This window comes from Prunus persica, chromosome G8, assembly GCF_000346465.2.
Source record: "Prunus persica cultivar Lovell chromosome G8, Prunus_persica_NCBIv2, whole genome shotgun sequence".
Taxonomy (NCBI): domain Eukaryota; kingdom Viridiplantae; phylum Streptophyta; class Magnoliopsida; order Rosales; family Rosaceae; genus Prunus; species Prunus persica.
The window spans coordinates 14,336,363-14,361,368 of record NC_034016.1 but is presented as its reverse complement, the minus strand read 5'-3'; the positions used below and the strand labels follow the sequence as shown (position 1 = coordinate 14,361,368).

The following is a 25,006-nucleotide window of genomic DNA, read 5'->3' as shown; positions in this document are numbered from 1 at the left end:
TCATGCCTGCCCATTGCTGCAACAGCAAATCTGACACTGCATGAATCTTTTGCATATATAAACAGGGCACGTGGGTGTTAGCAACTCTGGGTTTCATTCATGGCCAAGCTCTACAGTTTTGGCAAGGCCTACTTGATAAAGTTGTCTGTCCTGTTTATACATAGAAACTGTGCATTTGCTAACATATCACAAATTTGTTGACGTATGATTTGTGGATATTGATTTACTTTCTTTACACACTAAGAATTTCTATTATAATTGTAATTGATTACTTTAATTTCTGATTTCCTACTGTAAATAGATTTAAGAATTTATTATTTACTTGCCCATACAAGTTTCATTGTATCACCCTAAATGACCTCCTACAAAAACAAAAATACACAGAAAATTTTTACAAATAAATATTTTCTCATAATTTTCATATTTTAGTAAAATTGGTTAAAATGTCTGGCCCCTCTCCCTCTTTGCATATTTAAAACTCGTTCTGCAGGGCACCCACCGCTTGTGTTAAATTGCCCCACCCAACCCATTGCTTTAGCCTTTACCTGTCGTACACAAACACAAAACCAACTTAATTATTGCTTGCTCCCACCATCTATGGAGACCAAAATGAGTGAATTTATGTTTTGAGTGCAGAGTACAAGACAGATTATACAAAAACTTCATGCATGTTACATATGCATTTTAGCCATTTGCACTCCTAACTTGTTACTTTTTGACCAAGTAAGCAAAATAAAGGGAACGAGTACAAACGAACAAAAGTGGAGTGTGAAAGTCGTTGCACATTATTAAACCTGCGTCGACATGTTTACCTTTCAATTAAGAGAGATAAGCAAATAATTTTATTCTCCATAAAAATGAAATGATGGGTCAATATGTAATTTTCATACTTTTTTTTTCTTCTTTGGGTCTTCAAAGGGGTTGCACCAAAGACGGGCTTTGGGAACCATAGCATGTTATATGTTACGTAGGCCCAGAAAGTGATGAAATGGAAAGCATGACAAGATCAACATTTATAGTGGTTGTGCAGCTTCTAAATTCAGTGGTTGAGCAAGCAATTTATATCATATCCATGGAAAAAGTTGGTAACTTCTCTCCACATCCTCCTGAACCCTTTTAATTACAAAAGAAATCGAAACATTATTCGTATATTGAATCGGATGTTTGCTTTTTTCCCAAAATGAAAACCCATTACAACAAGAGGGCAATCTAGAACTATTAACTTGAGCTGAGAATTTTAGTATACGAGGATGAACAGCATCTAGTACCAGACTTCAAGGAAAGGATGAGGCCCTTCCCTCTAAAGCCGAAGTCCCTTCCCTCTAAAGATTGACTGATAAAGAGGATGTCCTCTCGTCACAAGAGGCCAGTGGATATGTAGTGACGAAAATGAAAAGTCTCCAAAAGCAGTAGATAATTGTTGCACGAACAAGAAGTGTACTCCCTACAATCCTAATCCTAGGTAGGGAGGGTCACCTTTTGATACACTTCGACGTTTGATTCAGTTGATATATGTAAATATATTATTCTAAATACCATACGATAGAATTTTGTTACATGTTATCAACTTTTTGTAACGATTGATAGATTGTGAGCCTCATATACATCAACAATCAAGAATCGTCCATGTACGCATGAGCGACTTACTTTAGCATAGAGTAATATAAGTATAGCCATGAATTTTCATGTGCTTGACAATAAATCTAATATATACATTCATTATCCTCGAGTGACTAAGCATGGTCCTGGATTTTCATGTGCATGAGAAAAGGTCCAAAATGTTCGTCCACTTTTTCTCCATATATAGAATCTACTTGTTTGCTTTTTGTTTCCACAAAAGGAAATATATTTGGGGGGATTGAGTACTGTGTTGGAAATTGATGCATCATCATGATCAGTCTAGTTACATTTTAAAGTTTTTTCAGTATACTATAATTTGAATTTCTAACCAATGAAACGAATCATGTTGTGTTATCTCGTTAATTTTGTGAGTCATATTTATATTTGAGTTTTTTCATTTATTAACATTGGTCAAAAAACAATAAGTTAAGACGTATAAAAAACCATCCGAAAACGAAAAAACATTGGTTATCATGAAACGATAAAATAAAATCATAAGATTTGAAAGGTGAAGATGACTTCAAATGCATAAAATTACTCTTTTTATTTTTAATTTTCGTAAATGCATAAAAGAACTTAAAAACGAATAGAAGCATGTTCAAAGTCAAAGCCCAACCCAAGTTGTCTGGGTATCGAGCGACACTTTTTATCGGCTGTGCTAGACCACTCTTCAAAGGCACGCAACTCAACACAATGCAACCTTGTGAGTTTCCTCTCTAACCAAACTATTGTCTGAATTATATATCATCGGTGAGTATTTCACCGACCCGACATTGGTTTTGCTCCAATAGTTTCTTGTTGTCTTCCAACGTTTTTAACTTTTGTGTTATTTGATTCTTCGATCCAATTCTAAGAGCTTACATATTTTACAATGCATAACTGGGATATCAATGTCATCATCCAGGTAGATATGGTCATGGGTAGCTACTGGGTCCACATTAAGCTCTCTCAACTTGAGAAAAACTTACCTATACCAGGATACTACCGTGACGTTATTCCGAACCAATCACTTATTGCCCTGTGTTTTAACTCTCCGATATAGCAATGCGTGATAAACTTGGAATACTGTCACGTTACATGTAAGTTATTCTCAACCAAACTTTTTTTTTTTTTTTGGTGGGTCTGAAAGAGATTGTTGTATTTAAAACAGCCCAGAAGGGAAACAAATACAACACAGCTGGCAGAACCAGCAAGAACACAAATAGAAGCAAAATACAATAAGGGTTAGACAAATCTAAAGCTCCGTTGGAGTTTAGTAAACTGTCTCAAGTCCAACCAAATAACAGAAAAGAAATCTAGTTCAAGAGAGATGACCCAACTGGGGGACAGGGCAAACCATCATAATTCAGGACCCCAACAAGAGACAATGGTGGTCGAATGACCCAACTTTGCAGTTCCATAGCTCTCAAACCTATTGTCGCAGACTTGTGAGCCGCACGATTTGCAGTTCATCTCCTATTAATTACATCGAATTCGTATCGAATCCGAATTAAAATTTGATCCGTTGACGGCTCTAGTTCTGATGAACTAGCTAGTTGATTTTGTAATTTGAGTAACAACATTTTTAATAAATAATTCTAATGAAGCAAAATAATAAAGAGTACTCTTCTTGAACGCAATTTAAATTGAAATAAAAATCTAATCGATATCGTTTCGTTTTTTCTTCATTTTATTTTGTCTGACTGATTATCGTTTTTCTTTTCTTGGGACCCCAAAAACCACAAGTTGCACGGAAGATGGAACCACAAAGCTGGTTGTCTTTAATGAATAACAAAGGAATTTTCAATATTTTAATTCACAACTTAATAATATATGGATCACATCACAAGAAAAGAATCCAAAGAAAAGGGATAGAGACAAATTGCAGACAATAACGAGGGATATGCAGATATGGAATGACCCTAAAACGAATCCAGAGAGCCAAGATATGTATATTCTACAGTCTAACACTACATTGCTATTTTTTTCCCTTCGTTCTCAAATGATTAAGAATGTTTAATTCAAACACCCGACGTTCTATGTTTGTTTTATCCTCCCTCAATATCGCTTCTATATAATAATAAAAAATACAATCAACACTATATACACATTACATTACACAATACCATATATAGGCAAAATACATAAACAAAGATTTATAAATTTTCTACTTTTGTCTACCTTAGCAACATTCTCAATGTGAACAAAAATTAAAAATCCCACCAATTTCATATTAAATATTCATATTTTAAATTGCCTCGTGTTCATGAGTCATGAATAATGGTATACATCCCACCAAAATGGCAAACGAAAAAAACAAAAAAAACAAAAGAAAGGAAACGAGCCCAACAAAACAAATGAAAGCAAGAAGCTTACAAATAAAGCCCAACCTTGGACAAGGAAAATTTCCACTACCCAATTAAAAAGCATAACCCAATTACCAAATTAAAAGCATTTAGCAGCTCCCTCTCATTAACACTCACTACTACTTGTTGCATGTAAATTGTGTTGTTCTTGTTGCTGATGTTGCTGATGTTGCTGATGTTGAAGTTGATGTTGATGTTGTTGTTGTTGTTGTTGTTGATGATGTTGTTGTTGCTGCTGCTGTTGTTGTTGCTCTTCTTCTTCCTTTATTTCTGGTGATGTGTCTGCTGCCTCGGCCGCCAGAACATTCTCACCGGGGACTGCAGCCAGAGGCGGCGGAGGAGGGTCGAGTCTGCCATCTAGACACGATGAGCATTTTGTCTCGACCCATGCTTCGAAGTCATAGTACCGTCCATGACCCATGATCCGACGACCCGAGCAGAGCCTACCAATCATACCGGCTATGACTCCGAGGATGGTGATCACTGCAACCACTGCAATCACGGGTCCCACCGACCCGTGACCCGAATGGGTCGTGTAGGCTTGCTGGGTCACTGCCATGGGCGGTGGCTGCAGCTGCTGCTCCATAAGTGAAAGTTGTGGTTTTGTGTCAAGTTTTCGAATCCAAAAAATGCTGAGATTTTTGAGGGTTTTAGAAGAGACTGAGAAAAGTTGCAGCCTTTTCTCTTTTTTTGTTTTGTTTTCTGTTTTGGTTAGAATTTAACTTTTCAGCTGGATTGATAGATTTTTCCCTGAAAAAGGAAGATGATGGGAAGCATGTGAAAGAATAATGGGGATTGTTTAATTTGTGAGAGGAAGGGAAGAAGAGAGGTGGAAAAGGGAGTGAGAGGGAGGGATATATGGGAATGTTTTGGGGGGGACAAAACCCAAGAAAAGCCCTTTTCAAATGGGAGGGAGATTTAGCTTTTTTTGGGAGCTTTTTCTGGTGTTGTAAAGAAAATGAGAAACAGCTAGCTTATATAATGCTTTTATCAATATGCCAAAGGGAGGACTTGGATCCTCTGCTTTTTCAGACCCTGCATAGTTGCATTAGGCAGTGAGAGAGAGCACTTTAAAATAAAAATGCATTCATTTAGCTTAAATGAAAAGCTGAACTGGTGATCTAATCTGTTTGGATTTTCCAAACATAACCAGGCCGGCCATTAGCTTAACCAGTCCGTTTGGTTTGGCCAATTTGTGTGTTTAGAGGATAGAGGATAGAGAAAGGAGACGGAATATGAAGATGAAGGGGAGAAAACATATATGGATGGACACTTTGATAAATTGTTATTTTCTTTTATTTAGGAAAAAAAAAAAGATTCAAACTCGGGACTTCTTTCAACAAAGTAGAGAGAAATATCATTAGACGAATGGTTGATAAAAATGATGAATAAAATGCAAGACATTTCGACTTGTTCACATTTGGATCTTTTATATTTTGTATTTTGCACTTTTTTTAAGAGAGAACATTGTATACCAATAATTTTTGGATGGACTTTTGCGGACATTATTGGATTAACATTGTTGACTGATGTTTGAAACTGTTCATTTTTTGGAAATCGTTCATGCAAAAGATTAGTGAAATTGAAAATAATTTAAACATTTGATTATCATAGCATGATGATTATTTATGTGATAGATGACTATATAGTTTCTAATTTTCCTTTAGCAACCATCATCTTTACGTCTTAAAAATGGATGATTATGATCATTCCATTGCCTTGGGAGATCACTAGGGCTTGTTTGATAGGGAAGACTAAACTAAATTGGACTTTATTAGCAAAATATCTACATTTCATGTGCATTCGAGGCATAATATGAATATATTGCCTAACTTGGAGGATGAATAGAGACTAGCTATAAGACGTTGATGACTAAAACTTATAAATAGTCCCCATTCATCTTGCAAGTTAGACAACAATATCAATATTATGCCTTAATTACTAGTCTTGTCCTTCCTATCAAACAAGGCCAAATTTGTGGATGTTGCAATAGGTTCGCTTCTTCTTCTTTTTTCTGTTTTTTTTGGAAAAAAGAAAAAAGGTAATCACTTTTTTTTAATATAAGGAATAGGTTTGCTTTTTTTGATTGTCAAAAAGTGTAAGATTTCTGTCAAAAAAGTGTCAAAAAGTTAAAAACTGTGTCAAAAACTTTAAGCCAATTGGACCACAAGTCTCTCTTCTTTTCTCTGTCTTTTCCACCAATTATATGTACTCGGAAGTTAAAGAAGCAAGGCCTAACCATCTTAGTGATGAAAATTTTATTTTGGCACATTAAAGAATTATTCTAGAGAAAGGATTGATTGATTGCCCAACAATTGAAGCCAGCTAGATCATAGTTTATGTAGGCTAAATGTGTTTTGGTATTTAATCAAGAGCTAAATTGTTTTTTTTTTCAGTGATTAAATTGAAATTTTATGTAAAACTCAATGACCAAAAAGTTATTTAACCTAACAATGTAACGACAAGTTTATAAATTGTAAATTTTGATTAATATAGTTAATATGGCTAAATTTTTTACTCATTGACCAAATTGAAATTTCATGTAAAATCTAGTGACAAAAAAATATTTAGTCTTTTAATCAATGAGTTTTACTATTAACCCAAGCTCGAATAGGGTGGTTGCTTGATAATTGGATGTGTTGGTCTTTCATTTAGTTTTTTTTATTAGGTGAGATTGAGTCTAATCCAATTAACAAATCCCAAAATTAATCTCACTAAAATCCTTTTAGCCAAAAAGGTGGCAAACATAGAGAGCCACAGAGAGGCCAAGGGTCAGGTCAGCATAGATAGAATCTAGCCTGAAAGCAGAGAATATGTCCCTGATGTGTTGTTGTTGATGATGATGCTGATGATGATGGTTCATGATATGCAATAATTTTTTTTGGCAGATCCAAATATATAAAAGATGGTATTGGGGGGGGGTTGGGGGTGGGGGACTGGAGGAAATTGGAGACACAAGGACAAAGATCTCAATGTGCTCGTACAGAGGTTACAACTTAGGCTCAGGCATCTACCAGCTTTTCTCTATGTCCTTTTTTGAATCCTAGCACTCCTTGTCGGCTTCTTTTTTCAAACTATGTGCATTTTCAGTTTGGTTTAGAGCTCATTAACTCTCTCTCTCTCTCTCTCTCTCTCTCTCTCTCTCTCTCTCTCTCCATTTTGAAAGTGGAAATTAGGAACCAATGTGATTCTGTGAACAAGTACTGTTTACTGATGATATCAGGCTTAGTTCACACCGGGTCACCACCTTCACTAGTCACACACTAGTTATAGAAAGGGCTCAGACTCAGTGAGAGAAGCTAGAATAGCTCTCTACATGCGCGTGAATAACTGATAATTAATTATGGGTGATTGTGAACCTCACACCTACTAACGATTTGAAAATACATGCGTATTTGAGCGATTAAAGCTAGCTTTTGGCAAACCCCAATAAACCAACTTCGTTTGTGTTTCACAAATGACTATGTGGTTTAAAATTTATAGCCTGACAATATCACATTCCAGATATTTGCCTAAACAATGTTACCTTTCATGTGTCATGCTGCAAATTAGTTAATATATTCATTATATATCAACTAGTTATAATGCGCAGTGCTGCTTTGGTTTTCCCATAAATGGCAAGAGTGAATAATACTTGAACACCAAACTAATTATTCATATGTTCATGGTTCCATTAACAATTTCAACTAGATTACACTACTTTTTCATAGAGAGAAATGCCATTAATATTACAAATCATTCATTTAGTTCACAGATCCACATTTCTTCCTTATTTGCCCATCTTTCCCAGTCAATACTCCAACATTACCAAGCTTCACCATTGATGCAGCAAAGTCATTAGAGAAAAGAAAATGGTTTGCACTATAAGAATTAACCATTGCAGCAGTATTTGGATCCTTTACCAATGCCTGATCAGATTCTAGAAGACCTGTGTTGCTAACCAGGTTTGTGTAATAGGCATTGTCAAATCTGAGATTAGTGGAATCAAGAGGAGCAAGATTGCTGTTTGCTGAATCTTTTTTGGGACATATGCTTCTCAAGTTTGTAAGGGCTGAAGAATCAAGTGTTGGGTCAGGATTGCCAGAGCCGTCGAAGTCGAAGAGTCTTCTCTTGAAGGTGAAGCATTGAGCAAATCCTAGAGTATGTCCACCTTCAAGAAACAAAAGCAAGAAAGATGTTCATGTCAAGAATATTAGGATCATTACTTTAGGCTTTAAAACTTTGGAGAATGACTAAACCCAAAAGAGAAGGGAAAAAAAAAAAAAGGGATGGTTTTGGTGGGAAGAAAGTGAAAAACAAGAACCTGAGAGGACTACAACATCTTTTATGTCAAGACCCTTTGATGTGAACTTGGCAGTGATATTCTCTAAAGGCTCAATAGGTGATGGTAGTTGTTCAGTAACTGCCTTCTCACTTGCAGTTGTTCCATCTCTTCTGCCCAATGGAACAGGCCAAAAAGGCCCTCCTGCCTAAACCAGAATAATGGAATGAAAGTGAGACTAGAAAGACTGCAAAGAGAAACAACCAATTTGGTAACTTGGCCATAATATATAGAAATCTGTCAAGTATACCAGGCCAACAGCTTCTCTTGCTGCAAGAGTCAAAATATCAGCACACGAAACAGTCGATGGGCAAAATCTCTCAACATCTGCCTTTATATTGTCAATCACTTCGAAACCCCGAAGTGACTTACGATTTGGCAATGCATTCTTCTCGCCCTTAAAGTCTTCTGTGTCATCAAGAAGCACTGAGCCGTCACACCCCTACAAAACAACAACATTGGATATAACACCTTGTGTCAACACAGAGTTTCTAGTAAAGGCTTCTGCAGAATAAATTATTAGGAAGTACATGTTGCACATTGTCACAAGAAAGTTGTAACTTCCATGATATTCTTGCTTAGGATATGAGGATTTCTTGAAGTTGCTTAGGACCAACTTCAGGCTATTTGTTTGGTTTTAGAACAAAGGATTTCAGCTAAAATGAGGGAAGCTGTATATGCCTATTTTCCTTTGCAACCAATATATCTTTTAAAGTTTTCTAACTCTGTATGAAAATGTGAATTGCAGACATGTGTAAATCCAATATATCTGCTGTCTTAGGTCTTCTTTTGCAACCAATAAAAGGGTGAAAAGTAGAGGAGAAAGCTACTAGTAAACAGTCTAGCACTCAGTATTAGAAATTTTTACTTTAAAACATTCTTCAAAGGAGATAAAGATGTGGAAAAGGTTTAAGAAAGAACAGTTACATTGACGATACAATCGTGAAAATGCATCCGAAGAAGGGATGCGGCCATCCTGGTGTCATTCCTGATTGCTGCCCACAAATTGTACCTAACAATCATTGATAAGCGGGGGCATGATCTGTCGTAGAAATTGTAATCAAGCTGGCTATAAGCAAATGGATGCATATGAACAAAGGGAGACAAAGACAAGAGTAAACATAAAGAAAAAGTGAAGTAGGAGATGATTTTGTGAGTCATAGCTGGTGATCAATGTAAAAGGTTTGCTGTGAAATTCTGATTATGGTGACATCTAAAGGGATCTTTTGCTGTTATTTATAGGCGAAAACACTGAAAATTCAAAGTGATTTCATTGGTTAAACTCAGAGTGGTAATGCCACTAGTTGGAAAAATCTAATGGCCAACTCTGCAACCAAATTATCATATTGGAGTATTTTTTTCCCTGTGATATAATCCATTTACTATTTTATTACTTCTTTTTTTTCCATGCTAACAAAGCAAAGTTCCACATCATTCAACTGCTCTCTTTCTGAAGCAAAAGGAATGTTGAAATAACATGAACAATGTCTTTGCTGCAACAAGATGTCAAACTTAAAAAGTTAAAACATAGATGATCAATAGCACTACAGAAACAGCCAAAAACTCAGTGCACTGGTGACCTCTCACTTCAAAACTTTTTATACATAAGTTGCTAGTGATGAATGAATCTGATGATTTTGGACAAAGCAAATTGAAGATTTGTTCTCAACTATTTCTTAATTGGTAAACTTTTAGTTTCAATTCAACACATGCGCTTTTCACAATTGCTTGTAGTTTGAGAATGTTTCCAAATCAGGGCAATGGATAGCAATTTAGAAAAAGAAGTTTACTGACACTATATCTGAAGCAGCATGGACTGGTTGAAATTTTAGCATGATCATGAGGTGAGAAAAACATAATTAAGTAACCTAAATAGATGCATGTGGTAGGAGCAAATTCCAAAACCTGAGTGGGATCTCATATTAAAGATTCATGAGAATATATTGTTTAAGTCTTTAAGTCAACGTGCAGAGATAAGGGGCGGCCTGCACAAAAAATGCCTAATGTTTATCATATAAATACAAAAGAGTGGAAGTACAAGTGTCACTGAGGTGAAGGCTAACCAAAGATATTTCACCAAGCACTTTGCATTATACAACTGCAAGTCTGCAACTTTTTCTGATAGTAGATATTTGAAAAAGCACTTGGCATGGCATTCATGCCACTACATTTGCACTTCTGATAGAATTAACTTCAGAAAAGAACTGGACTGGGTGGGTGTATGTCATCCCATTTTGCTTTGTGGTAAGGTAAGAGAAAAAAACTGGAGACCTAACAAAACCTATCTCTTCCATTGATGGCATATCCTATCAGAGAGGTGGTTCAAATCCAATGAACTTGGGTTCAATTTTAAAAGAACTGAGAACTGAGATACTGATGTAAACCAACCTATAAATATAATTATGTTATGAAGTAATATAATTCTAATATAATTCTATAAAAACAAGAAGAAGAAAAAAAGGTGTTGCAATTTTCGTAACGATTTAGCCTTGGTGATGCAAAGTGAACAAAAAGAGAAAAGATGAACACATAATTACAGAACTATTCCATGTATGTAAGGCTTGTTGAACTGGAAAAAGCATTGTGTTCTTGCTTCTTAGGTTGATTTGGCCAAATCATGTACAACATAAAAGGGTACAAAGATAAGTTGGCAAACATGAAGTAGTGGCCAATTGAAGTGAACTATAATGATGCATATGGAAAACTGATGCTTAAAAATGGAAAATGACTAACCACATTGCCTGACATGATTGCTAGGAATCATGTATTTCATTTTGGGATCCACTCCAATTGAAAAGGAGCACTCATGCTGAAATCCCATCACAAGATTAAGTTTTTACAAAACTGTAGATGGGCAATTGGCATTTGGTGGACAATGCCATCAATCAAAAACTCATCCTAAGATTCCCCAAAAGCACTTGTAATTGCATATGTTAGGTTAGACTAGTTAGTCAATGCAACGTGTTCTTCCTCTCATACCCAAGTTCATATTCCCTCGCTCTAAATTAGAATAATTTATATTGCCTCTTATATAAATTAAATAAATATGTGAAAGTTACTGTTATATTGCGTTTGGAAGTCGTTTCCATCAACAAGGCCTATTAGCTCAGCTGGTTAGAGCGTCGTGCTAATAACGCGAAGGTCGCAGGTTCGAGACCTGCATGGGCCACTTCTTCTCACTTTTTTTTTTCTTTTTTTCGGGGTTTATCCTTCTGAAAACAAACTGTTCCGGCTTTCAGATAATAAGGCTCTGTGTATGGGCCCAATGATTACGATTTGAAATTCTTCATTAAGATTTTTGATTCAATATTTGTTTCTTTCTTCTAAAGAAAAACGATTTCTGACAAGAACCCTACCATGGTTTCAAATTTTGCTGGTTATATCTCAAACCAGAAACCACCATGAATTCCACACCTGAACCAAATCCTGCTGATGAAGTCCTCCATTGAGCAAGTGCTTATGACTATTGTTGTGTTTAAATATTTTAGATATTGTGATTATAAAGGAACCATGAAAAGTTAAGCAGTAGAGAGAGAGAGAGAGAGGGAGATGTGCCCATCAACTTCATTATTCAAATAGAATTGTACAAAGAGAACTGAATGCCATCCCAAATGCAAAGTACCTCTATAAAAAATGCAAAACAAAAAAAGTGATCACTATGATCACTGCCAAGAGCTATGACATCCCCATACTTTTTTTTACCATACTATACATCTCGTTTAAATCAATAAAAATCATTTCATAAATTATGGCTACTTAACCAAAATCCCCCTTCTTCTCAAGACTCCTCAGGGAAGGCAGAGCCATGCATGTACCAATAACTGAGTAGACCTTCTTCAACCAAAATGGGGCACCACCAATCACTCCTAAAGCGAATTGATGGCGCTTACGGGCTTGCCTCTTCCCATGGTGAAGCCCCTAGTCCCATCTGGCATTCTTGGGCCCTTAGCATTCTGTTTTGCAGGTGCTTCACACTGGATGGTATTGCTTGACTGTGGAGATGGAGCAATCAGGCCGCGGCCACTCTGTCCCTGGCCACGCCCTCGGGCCTTACCACGCCCCCAAGCCCATCCTTTCTTGGATGCCGCCAAATTTTCTTCCTACCCAAACATATTCTCATGTGAGATCAACATCTTATTTGAAATTGATAAAACTATTTGTGACACATGCAGCATTGCTTCATTGTAAACGTAGCATGCAATCTACTTTGTACAACTGACATTTGGTAACTATTCTCAGTCCATCTGAGGGATCTACATGCTGTAAAAAGACAGTGTTATGGTGATGTAATGGCACGATACTATGATTGGTATGCAAGGAAAGACTCACATTAGGACTATCGGTAACCAATTCAGGGTTGCTTGGCTGAGAAGTTTCTTCTGCACAGTCATATTGTGGCTCTTCATCCTCTAAAATGCCATCGAAATCAGACTTTCGGTTCTTCAAAACAGATTTTGGCTGTAAATTAAATTACATCAGAAGTAATGAGGCTATGTCAAACAATTGGAGGTTAAAGATATAGAAGTTTTATATAGACATACCGAGCGTCTAAGCAGCAACCTTACTCGGAGCCCTTTTCTCCAGTTCCTTTCATCACTCAACTTATCAACCTGTAGCACGAAAAAATGTTAAGAAAACCAATGGTGTAACTCTGAAGTTATAACAGCAATCAACGTACCGCTCTCTCTGCTATATCTGTTGTCTCATACTCCACAAGTGCATGAAGCTTCATAAAATAGAGAAGAAATTTAGGAATAAAAGAAAACTTATACAATAAGTTCCTTCAGAATTATATGTATGACTATTAGATAAAAAAAATGGTTCAATTTAATCTTGTACCTTGTTGCTGATAATGAAATCGCCTTTGGACCGGGAAGAATTAGATTCATGGGGATGGCATATTCGGATGGTTTTCACACTGTTCTTGACAGCAAATGTAAATATGCAGTGATGATTCTCTTAAAACGTATGATAACACAAAAGACAAGGAAGTGAAATAATAAGCTCAGTGCAAAAATCCAACCTTCCAACCACACTAAATATCTTCTCTAGGTTTTGATGAGAGTGATCTTCAGGCAAATTCTCTGCCACAACAGTACGCGACTGCAGGAAGGAGAGAAAGAAGACACAACATAAAATGATTCATGAAGCTATTTACATCCATGTGGTTTAGGAAGAATCTGTTTTTACCTGCAATTCCTCTTTGTCTTTTTCAGTGAAAGGGTACTTACGTCTAACCTTCTTGCCATCTTCATTTACAACCTTTAATAACATTATTCAAGAACAATAATGAAAGCTTGAAGACCAAATGAGAAATATTATTCAGACAAGAAAAGAAAAGGAAAATAACTGATCAGAATTCTATCAGACAACTTACAAGCTTTGAAGAGGACCGGAGTGCTTGTGCAAGCATGTGGTTGTTACTAATAAGTGACTTCATTTTTTTGGTGGAAGCAACAACAGATATTGGAACTGTTTTACATAAAAAATCATGTGTGAATCGAAAAGCATACCAAAAAATTTACTTAATCTGTATAAATTACACTTTGAAAATGCTTACCATAGCCTTCGGGATCTTTACTTATGTGTTTCACTAAAGATTCATTTGCCAGCAGACTCATGTCGCTGAACTGGTACTCCACCTGTTTTATGCAGAAATAGTCCTTAGATTCAGGAGGTGCTGTCATAGTTCAGTCCTAATTGTTTAATGACCAGCATCAATAAGGATGTCAGGCAACCAATATGTAGAATGCCTTAACATCTCATGCATATTACAGAATTATAACATGAAAAGGAAACAAGATGATTTATCACTTGTAGAGAGATTTCTCATTGTTATCAACATTTAGAGATGGGTTCCCTTATGGGACAAAAGCTTTCAATGACTTCTGGGGTAAATCTCCTGCCTGGCAATCCTGGAATTGTTTCTCATCTGAAATTGGATAAGGTCCATATTATTTATGAAGATCCTACTACCGAATTTCATTAAGAAACGAAGGTGCGAGGTAGAGGGGAAACCGGGGAATTTGGGTTGGAAGGTTTGAACCCAACCTCTGGCAATTAGAGCTCCTACCATATTAGACATTCACTAGACCTTGAAAACTTAAACGGTTAGAAAAATTGGCCGACAATGTATATCAAGTTAACAATAAGTTCTTCAGATAGCAGGTGTGTGAATCTGAATCAATATAATCTGACTTGCAAAAGCCATGGAGGGATGGGAATAAGTGATGGGAATAAGTGAAGGACCTAAAAGGATGATACCACTTTGCCCAACATGATCCAAATCCTGACATATAATTTATCTTCCAAATAAAAAACAGATCTTGCAGGTACATAGTTTAACAATATAGTCTAAAAGAATATAAATAAAAACCAATACACAAATGTAGTCAATTTCAAGGAGCTCAACAGGAACAATGATATTTGCAAAGAAAAAAAATACATAGACATTAAGATGAGACAAAACCCAAATATAAATGCATGAAAGGTAGGAATTTAAACACAGAAATCATCCAAAGAATATAATCACAGGAAACAATAGAGGCATTAACACATAAACTATAAAGGATGAACATTCATAGAATACCTGTTTGATGATCTTCTGCTGAAGATCATCTGGGAGTGCATTCTTGGATCGATTGGCAAGAGGGATGTTGGGATTATTGGAGATCAAATAAGGAGGCAACTCCTGGTCCCCAATGTAAAACCAATCAGGGGAAGCAGACTCACCAAGAAAGTGAAAGCAGGGATAAAAATAACCAGAAATGGGCATCTGGGTATGTGATCTTGGCACAAATTCAGGTGCTTGTGCATTGAATTTGAAGGATGGGCTTATTGGGTTTTCTTTCACTTCCATTTCTGGGGCATCTTGGGTTTTCTCCCCAGGTGGTTGTGGTTGTGCCATTTTTTTTTTTTTTCCTTTTTGCTCTTCTTCTATTCTCTCTCTCTCTCTCTCTCTATCTACCCACTCTCTCTGTGTTTCTGATTTTTTTAGAGTGTTAAGGTTTTTTCTGATTATTGTCTGCAAGTTTAGTAACTGTAATTTGATATTGAAGCCTTGTTTGGCGCCCAGATATTGGGGCATCCGTATTTCAATCTGGGATTTGTAGGGACTGATTTTTCTTACACATGACCGTTGCTTGAGGGTTTGACTGGTTATTTTGAGGTTTTCTTTTTGCCCAAGTGTCCTCTTTTTCTCTCTCAACTAGTCCTACAAATTTGGTCATACAATTACATTTATGATTCATGTGACCATTTTGGGGAGCGAGAGTGCACTTCTAACAACCTCTCTCTCTCCCTCTCTCTCTCTCTCTCTCTCTCTCTCTCTCTCTCTCTCTCTCCATTTTTTTCTTTTCAAAAAGATAAAAAGGAAGACAATTCTAGCATGGTGACACACTGACACACACAAAAGTATTGTGTGCATGAAGTTGAAAGAAAATTAACTTCCAATTGATAATTTTGTTATAAATAAATTGATAAACTCAATGTAGAATATTAATTAAATTATTAATATTTTTTTTGTTACTTTTTTTTATTTTTAAGAGTGTTGCTCTTTCTACTCCTATCCTATTTTTCCACTTACCTTAGTTTCCACCCACCATATAAATTTGAAAAAACACAATCCTATCTTTCTACCCACCATTATTCTTAAAATACCCATATCTTTCCACTGTGGGGTGACTATAGAAATCTGGGGCTTGGGGTCTGAGTTAAGAAATAGAGAAGGAGGAGGGTTCGAGAGGGTGGGTGGAGGCTAAAAGACAGTGGGTGGGGTGGGGTTAATCTTTTTTGTATTTTTTATCCTTTTTATAAAAAAATTTATAGCAAAAGACAGAGAATGGTAAAATATTCAAAATAGCAGAAAATGTCCTTGGTTAATGTAAACATTAAGAATTGAAATTATTAATTAAATGAGGATAATATGGTAAATTTACACTTTTTCATATTAAAAGAAGTTAAAATTAAAAGAAAATCAGATAATGGATCCTATTTTAATGGAACACAACTATTCATTATCTTTTTTAATTCTAAAACAAATTAATTTTTTTAAAAAAAAAAATAGCCTCTCGTAGGCACGTAAACGCGTGTGAAGAGGCTAGTGAGTTTTAACATGTTTCCTTAAGTTTTTAGAAGTCATTTTATAACAGGTAAATTTGTCTTTTAAATTTTGAAGATAAGGTGAGTGATGAAATAAAACAGGTACATGGAAATAGCAGCACTTATTTTTAATCATGTAAAAAAACTGTCTTCAGTTCTAAAACAATGAATGCATCATTAATGGATAAGTTTTAGATGAGACATTTTTATTTATCAAATGTGCATGATTAATAATGAAGAGAGATGACTAAAGATGTCTTTGTGATACTAAAGATGAGTGAAAAATAACACAAACTACATGGATTAAAAAGTGTAATTCAGCTTTTTGGGTTACTAGTCCCCATTCAAAAAAATAGTGTATTTAAAAACTGTTCGATATAGACTTAGTTAAGTTGACTAGTACGGATATGCTCCCCACTCTACACTCCTTTTTTCCGTAATTTAGATTAGATTAAAATAGAATATTATTTGTATAAAATAAAAAAATTGTTAGATTATCTATTTATATGCTCTCTATTATTGCTGCTTCACCCACTTGAGATTTGGCCCAATAGATTTTTTTAGCCCAATATAAATTCAAAAGCACAAAGTTGAGGAAAGCCTTATTACAGGATCAATAGAGGGCCAGCCATTTAGGCCGATGAGATGTTAAACGAACATAATTTATGACTTCAACTTTCCATTTGGTCCATTTCTAAGGAAGAACATCGGTTTTTCCACTACTGTGTGAAGAAGACAAGTCCATGATGAAATAGTCAATATACTTCTTATTTATTTGTTGATAAATTACATTGTCTCTCGAGTTGAGATAAAATTATGAGTAACGGACTTATAATTTAGGTGATTAAGGAACTTGTTTGGGAGTGCTTTTGGAAGGACTGTAAGCACTTTTTATTAACTAAAAGACCTTTTAATAGTGTTTAACAGAATATTTTATAAGCACTTTATGGAGAAGCACTTGCTATGTGCTTCTTCATGAAGCACTTCCACATGCTTTTTCAATAAGCACTAGGATTTTTTTATGAAAATTCAAGATTTTTATAATGAAAAAGCTTTTGTTAGAAGCGCTTATGAGCAAAAATACTTTCTAAAGAACCAGTCCCAAACAAGCTTTAAGAGTATCAAGGAGATTCTCCAATAAGTATTTTATATTAAGGATTTGTTACATATTTCTAATCTTGACCATTAGATTACATGTATGTTGCATATTAAATATACCAACACATCTACTGAATGCAATTTGATGACCAAAATTAGAAATATGTAACAAATCCTTAACTTAGAGACTTATTGGAGAATCTCTCAAGAGTATCGATCCTTGCATTAGAGGTTATGTGTTTTCTAGTACAAGCAATAGTCTAAACTACAGGTGAGGGGGGGTTTCTCGCACACACATAACCAAGATGTCATAGTAATTCGAACTTGAGACTTCTTGTTTGCAAGTCAATGTCTTTTTTCACTAGGCTAGACTTCGTTGGCTAGAGATTATGTATTTGATTCTTCCTCACTCAATATCAATTGTAGCACCTAAGGTTCTATTAAAGTTAGAGCTTGGACAACTAAACTGGAAAGCTTGTTAGGGTTAGGAGAGCCTAGAGAGCTAGAAGACTTGGAAGACTCGAAGACTAGGCTGAAAGGCTGATTCAATTACTCATTCGATTACTGATATGATATGTATCTGTTTGATTGCCTTAATGAAGTTTATATATACTCTTGATTTTAAAAAAAAGATAAAACTTATAAATTTAGAACATAAGTTAACATTTCAAAATTATACTGACCCAAAACTTAGGCTTTGAATCCAAAATCAGAAATTTAAACCCTAATTTATCCTAAGAGCCCTGAAACATGGATCTCATACCTTAGATCTTGGGCATGGTTCCTTGGGCACTTGACCCCAAACAAAACCTGTCTTATAAATTCCAAATTTTAAATCTCATCATACTTAGTAGCGGCAGTTAAATAAGTTCTAATCCCTTCTTGGCTAATCCATTCATAAACTTTGACATCAATTTTTTTTGTTTTTTTTATAAGTGAGTAATGTTAGAAACACCAACTTATTACACCAACTGATACATTGTCGTTTTATTTATTTTCTTTCTAGATCCGCTATGGACTTTGAATATTTGCAGCAAATAAAACATTGCCACATCATAAGAATAAACCAATCATGGGGTAAATTGAGAATCAGATACAAACAACTGTCAGAGAATCTCAAATATGCATTGTTTAAGGCACTTTTCTTATTTTGTGGATGGTGAATTTGGTTCTGAAAGACCTGAATCATAGAAAAACTGAGCAACTCACAGCTGATATGTCAAGTTGCCAAATCTGCCAAATCTGTCATGGTAGAGCACAAATCTTGTCAACATGAATTATCAAACACAGTTTCCTTTGGGTGTATGCAACACATGGGAATCTCAGATAGAATTTAGGACCCTGAAAAGTCCTGGAAATAGTTAGTTGCTTGGCCTTTGTACCAAATTTCCAAAACCCTATCTGTAATTGCCCAATTGAGTGTGTTTTCCATGTCAATTATTCCAAATTATGTCATCCCTATCAGCAGGGATCATTATCTATGGCTGGTCTTTGACGGAATCTTTAATGAGAATGCTGTTGGTGTGGGCCAAGCACTTATATTTTACTTCTGCTGCCATGTGACTTTCTCAAATGTGTGTAGCTGCTTCTCATATTCTATCTCCATTCTACCAATAGAGGAAAGAGAATAACTATTGGGTTTGAAATCTGATCAGCTTACTCAAAACCAAAAGAATAAAATAAACCCTTTGTTTAGCAAGAGAAATTAATTAGAACCCTCCATCATTTTCATTCACTTCTGTCACCAAACAAACCATTTATACCATCCACAAAATGGGCCCTCAATATGGGCTCCCTTCATTATATCTTGTCTATAAGATTCTCTCTATTATTTTGCTTCTGAGAGAGACTGTTTTGTCATGCAGCTCAGATAAACATACCAACTGATTATGTTTTCTTTAAAGTGGGATATGACAGGGTTAGGTATAAAAGATAGAATCAGCAGGATTTAGTATAATTCTAATAAAGAGGCCTTTTTTTTTTACACGGTTAGGAAGGAGAGAAGGGTTTTCTCACGCATACACTGTCAAGGTGCAATGAGAGTTCGAATCTAAAGAAATTGACCAAATTATCATATCTTTTGGAATACTTATCATATATTTGTTTAATTCATTATCATATCATTCCAGGGAAGAAAAAAAGCAAAAGATAGAGGTTTTTTTTGAGTCCAAGAGATTAATGGTCTTGAGTAGCTGAAACAGAATTGCTGGAAAAGGAAAGGCTAGGTTGGCTCATGAGTTTCATTGATTTGGCCTTCTGCATATTTGAGCCCTTCATCATTTCTGAGTTTACCATTTTTGTGTCTGCAATTAGGACAAATGTCATAATCGTTTTTGGTTGGATTTTTTTGCTTTACCCTACAACAGTTAAAATCTCTTAATTAAGAACTCAAACTGATACTTATTAGGTGGCCTGAATTTGGGAGAATAATGTCAACTCATTCCTTGTCTACTTTTCATAAAATAAGAAACCATCAGTTCTCAGAGGGATTGAAGATAATGACAAGAAAATAGAGGAGATAAGTCCGGATCTTGTCCTTTCATCTTGTTCAATACAGCTAAAACACAGCCAATCTGCCATCCACCAAATTGAACATTGACACTTATTTTTTTTATTATTGGTAGCCAAAACATTGAAATTAATCATTGCTCTCTTTCAAGCATGTTTATCTCCTGTCCTAGTAAATGCATTGATGGCTTTATTTTAGAGAATTGTTCACAAAATCATGTTCAAATGCTTATGTAAATTAGACTCAGTCCATCATATTATTCACACACACACACAACACAGTGTCATGGAAGATCGAACCGCAGACTACTAGTCTTGACAAAACAAAGATTGCACTAGCTAAAACAGTTAAAGATAATTTCTTTTCTAAGTATAGGCGATAGATAGTCTAAACTATAAGGGGTCGTTTGGTACACAGGCTTGGCTTGGACTGGCTTGGACTAAATTTAGTACCATGTTTGTTTCATTTAATTCTAGTCTTAGATGAGATTGCTAATATCGGGCCCACCAAAAATGCCTCATTAGGAGGGGACTACTAAACCCATGTAGAAATGGAGGATTAGCTAGTCCTATGTTCACCAATGTATAAGATGCATATATTATATTGTAATACTAATAACATATATTACTATTATTATTATTATTATTATTATTATTATTATTATTATTACATACACATATACTATGATGTACATATATACATGTATATACACATATACATATATATATAAACACATATATACATGTATATTATTATTATTATAACATACCCATATATATTATATATTATATTATACATACATATATATAAATATATGTATATGTATTATACCCATGTATATTATAATATATGTATTATACCCATGTATATTATAATATACATATATACACCTATATACACTTATATATATATGTATGTACGTTTATATTATTTAAAATATATAATATTATTATAATATACTTATATACATGTATATATACATATATATATAGATATTTTTGAAAAAATAAAAAAAATTCTAGTCCTAGTCTCAGCATACACCAAACACAGGATAAGTGTTATCCAACTTAGACCAAGCCAAGCCAAGCCAAACCAGTCCCTAAACATAGTCCATGCCAAGACAGTCCTGTGTACCAAACGAGCCCTAAGGGTGAGAGATTACTTACACACACACACACAACTATGATATCATGGAGATTCAAACCTAAGACCTCTAGTATGCAAATCAATGCCCTTTTTCCACTGGGCTAGAAGCAAATTAAAGATAACTTAAACAATAGAAATATAGGCAGAATGGGATTGAATTGAAGACTCAATTTCATTAATGCAAAACAATTTTTTTTATTACTATAACCACTATTTTTCAAATAATATGATGGAGTAATTAATTATCATCTCATTTGAGCTTAGGAATGTCAAGCAGAAGCATAGTTTCAAAATGCCATGGACCAAAAGAGTACAATAGTAATCTTGAAAATACCGAAGTTGTCATCTACTTAGGAAGGCATACCTCCAAGGACATTAGAATATGTTAACTGTTAGAGGGTTCCACCTTATTCTCCTGATAAAAGCTGATATGCGGTTCTGCTAAGTCCTAAAGGTTTGGTATCTGGAGTTGTCCAATCCAGGGTGAAAACAAGAAGAAAAAAAGCAAACCATTCTGCACAACTTTTTTATTCTATTTGGATTAGTGGAAGTCTTCAGCAATTTTGACCAAAAAGAAACAATACAGACAACAATTACGCAAAACTGAAAACAAGATGGTTCGAGTGCCTAGTTTTTAACAATCATAAAGCATAGAATTTTGACATTTATTTTTCATCAGTTGAAATGTTCAATTGATGTTTGCTGTTGGATTTCAAACATTTCATCTGCGCCTTGGATTTCATAGTTTGACCAATACTTCCATCATTCCTCTGAAGATAATTTAGACAAAGGAGCTCTCTTCAGTCTGAGAATTAAAAAGCGACGAAGCTGCAGGGTCAGTTTTCAACAGATTGAGAGAGACAGATCCCTCAGGGCCCATTTAAGATGAGATCATGATTGAATTGTTCCACCACCTGAAATGCTCAAGAACCCATCTGAAAGACTTCAAATCTAAAACAATAAAACTTCCATGGAACTATGAGCTTGATGTAGGAAAAATGGCCTTGTTTCTTCCATGGACATGAGGACCTAACCAACAAATTCTTATACCAATTTTGAGACAATAAAACTCATACTCAAGACATAGGGGAAGGGAAACTAATCCTGCAAAATTTCATAGCCGCTCTGTCTGTCTCTCAAGATCCTTCTCCTTTTATGTATAATGTAATTATATTTTTCTTTATATTCATTGGCTCCTCCCATGTATAAATATATCTGCAAAATTGATGGTGGATAAACTCTATACATCATTTTTTCCAGATTTTTGAATGTGACCTTTCCAGCTATAACTTTCAGATTTTGCATCTTCATCATCTTCATCATCTCCACCAGTTCCAGTTAAATGGAGGGGACCTTGGGGTGAGCCAGATTGGGAACTACTAGCTTTTGAAGAATCAGCATATTGATCTTGGGACATCCACAAGCCCCCCAAAACAACTACAGATTGATTGTCTGGGGCTGCAGTGGCAGCTGGAACTCTTCTTGTGTGAAGTCGGTATTTCTGCATTGACAAGAAAATTCGCTCAATTTTCAACATCAACATGCAATGTCAAAAGTAATAAAAATGTTTGAAAGTCCAATCTCAGTCTTTCTAAGGACGAAGACTTCCACAATGCCTTCTCCTTTGTTACTTTGAAATTTTTTTACATAATCAAACAGAAGCAAGGAAAGGGAAACTTAGAACCGACCTGCAAATGACTCTTCACTTCGTCATTGGTCAAGCCATCAACCTGCATGAGTTCTCTAATTTGCTTTGGAGTGGCCACTGCAAAAGATCCAAAAAGTTCAAGTTAGACACTATATATGGTGGGGGAAAATAAAGAGAGTATAAATATCTGTTATGCAACAAATATTCTGTCACTTGCCAGATTCATACTAATATCCTTATACATATGTTTGATTAATAGCACAAGATATTCTGGAGTTCAACCATTGAAAATTAAAGTAGCCTAGCCATAGAAGGAAAATGACAATACTTGCACCTTTTCCAGATTCAAACATTTAATAATCCACATTTCCATTGTGAACTCTAAAGAATCAAATCCATGAAACCAAAATAATGAGCAAACAAAACAAATTTGGGAACTAACTCCAATTTAAGTTTTAGAATCTAGACTCTCACAATCACGAAAGTAAGACATACATGTTAATTTACATTAGAACCTGAATTTCAGATTCAATATCTAACAGTTGACCAGAAAAAAAAAGTTCCAATATCTAACCTTGTGAACCTCCAAGTTGCTGCAAGGCATTGACGAATCTCCGATGCAACTCCGGAGACCAGCACCTTCTCTGTTTCCGGCTAGTTGGCTGCTGCGGTGGAGTCCGCATATTGGATTGAGCATTGGCAGTAGAGAAGGAGACTGCCCTGCCACAAGTGGATCTTGAACCACTGGAAGCTGATTCTTCCTTTGGATTCTTGATTCCTGGAGTAAGCAAGGACAGCCCATGAACTGGCAATTCCTCCTTATCTTCCTTCCTAGCCGCCGTGACAGAGAAAGCAGGGTATGTCTTGAATGGCATAAATGCTCTTCCAGCAGTCCTATTTCTACATGTCTGGAAGGGATCCTCATTTGCTAACCCATTTTCTGCCTCATTTCTCTGCCATAGATTATTGTCTCAGTTAGAAGATAAAGTTCAATGCTTTGTTTAGTTTTATTCAAATTTTTTGATGTTTTGTTTGTTTACCTTAGAATCAATTTCAGAAACTTGCTTTCGATCATATGGGAAATCACTAGAGGGATGTTGATAATTATCAGTGTTCCAAAGCTGGACAGAGCTCATCCAATTCTTCTTATCCCTACAGTCTTTTTCTTTCTTATTGTTATTGGTTCCTCCATTGTTTTTTTCACAATCTTTCTTCAATGGTATGAATTCTTCCAACACTGGTTGAACATTTGGTGCCGCACATTGCACTGCATCTTCCTTCAGAGCTAGAATCGCTGCAATCAATATGAAGAAAGCAAACCCAGAAAAAGAGTTAGAACGAAACAAAAACCCATTGATCAATATCTTCAAAACTAGAAACCCATTAACCATTTCGAGCACACAAAAAAACCCATTAACCAAAACCAACAAACACCAAAAACCCCAATTCTCAAATCGAACTAATTTAATCATTTACTGAATACCCATCAATCAAAACCATAAAAAATCCAAACCCCATCTCCAGAATTGGTTCCTCTTTTCCCCAAAAAAAAAAGTTAAAAAGGAAAATATGTACTTAAAAATCGAAGTTTTAATGTTTTAGTGGAATGGAAAAACAAAAACCAACCATCATTCAAGAGAAACATGCAAAGAGGAAGCTCGCGCTTGAAGGCGTCGATCTTCCTCATCTCTTCCTCCAATCGCTTAACAAAATCGTCAAGCTTGGACAACCTCTCGGATACACTACCGATCATTGAAACCTCCTTGAGGAAATCACTGATCGTTTTAGGCACAAAAGTGGGTCTAAAATCCAAGCTCAGTTCAGGAGGAACCGAACCCATTTGAGATTTTTGATGATTTGGATCCTTCAGGTATTTTGGTTTCTGTTTGCAATCGCTTTGTTGCTTTGTGTTTGTGTGTGATTGACCAGAGAGATAGAGAGAGAGAGAGAGAAACAGAGAGGTGAAAACCGAGAATCAGAAATAGTGAGGATCTATTTATATAGACAATGTTATAAATAATACAGTGAGTAGGGTGTTTGGGGGCAGAGAAAAAGTGGGAAAATTAAAAAGGAAAATAAAAATCGAAAAAGGAATATTAAGTCGAGAGAGAGGAAGAAGAAGAAGAGAAGTTTCTCTTGAGGGAGAGAAAGCATCGCCCAGTTTGGACGGGTTTTTAAAAAAGTCTCTTTCGTGGCGTCGCGTCTTTTATCTACCCTTC

The 25,006-nt window shown here is 35.4% G+C and overlaps 4 protein-coding genes and 1 non-coding gene across 5 annotated transcripts; 1 reads left to right on the top strand and 4 right to left on the bottom strand.

The window, feature by feature from the left end:
* Window positions 3,810-5,171, bottom strand: LOC109950701 (alpha-protein kinase 1-like). Its single transcript, XM_020570614.1, has one exon. The coding sequence runs from the start codon at window positions 4,549-4,551 to the stop codon at window positions 4,072-4,074; it is 480 nt and encodes a 159-aa protein (XP_020426203.1). The 5' UTR covers window positions 4,552-5,171; the 3' UTR covers window positions 3,810-4,071.
* Window positions 7,594-9,469, bottom strand: LOC18767441 (peroxidase 10). Its single transcript, XM_007200326.2, has 4 exons — window positions 9,214-9,469; window positions 8,537-8,728; window positions 8,269-8,434; window positions 7,594-8,115 (listed from the first exon to the last, which is right to left on the bottom strand). The coding sequence occupies exons 1-4, from the start codon at window positions 9,445-9,447 to the stop codon at window positions 7,709-7,711; spliced, it is 999 nt and encodes a 332-aa protein (XP_007200388.1). The 5' UTR covers window positions 9,448-9,469; the 3' UTR covers window positions 7,594-7,708.
* Window positions 11,382-11,455, top strand: TRNAI-AAU. The gene has a single exon. It is a non-coding gene; the product is annotated as a tRNA-Ile (tRNA).
* LOC18767561 (la-related protein 6C) lies at window positions 11,837-15,579 on the bottom strand. Its single transcript, XM_007199986.2, has 10 exons — window positions 14,876-15,579; window positions 13,847-13,928; window positions 13,664-13,758; window positions 13,477-13,548; window positions 13,310-13,389; window positions 13,126-13,204; window positions 12,965-13,012; window positions 12,828-12,896; window positions 12,616-12,744; window positions 11,837-12,386 (listed from the first exon to the last, which is right to left on the bottom strand). The coding sequence occupies exons 1-10, from the start codon at window positions 15,371-15,373 to the stop codon at window positions 12,153-12,155; spliced, it is 1,386 nt and encodes a 461-aa protein (XP_007200048.2). The 5' UTR covers window positions 15,374-15,579; the 3' UTR covers window positions 11,837-12,152.
* Window positions 21,652-24,962, bottom strand: LOC18766167 (myb family transcription factor EFM). The gene is made up of 5 exons (XM_007201013.2): window positions 24,414-24,962; window positions 23,828-24,081; window positions 23,362-23,740; window positions 22,828-22,904; window positions 21,652-22,640 (listed from the first exon to the last, which is right to left on the bottom strand). The coding sequence occupies exons 1-5, from the start codon at window positions 24,625-24,627 to the stop codon at window positions 22,380-22,382; spliced, it is 1,185 nt and encodes a 394-aa protein (XP_007201075.1). The 5' UTR covers window positions 24,628-24,962; the 3' UTR covers window positions 21,652-22,379.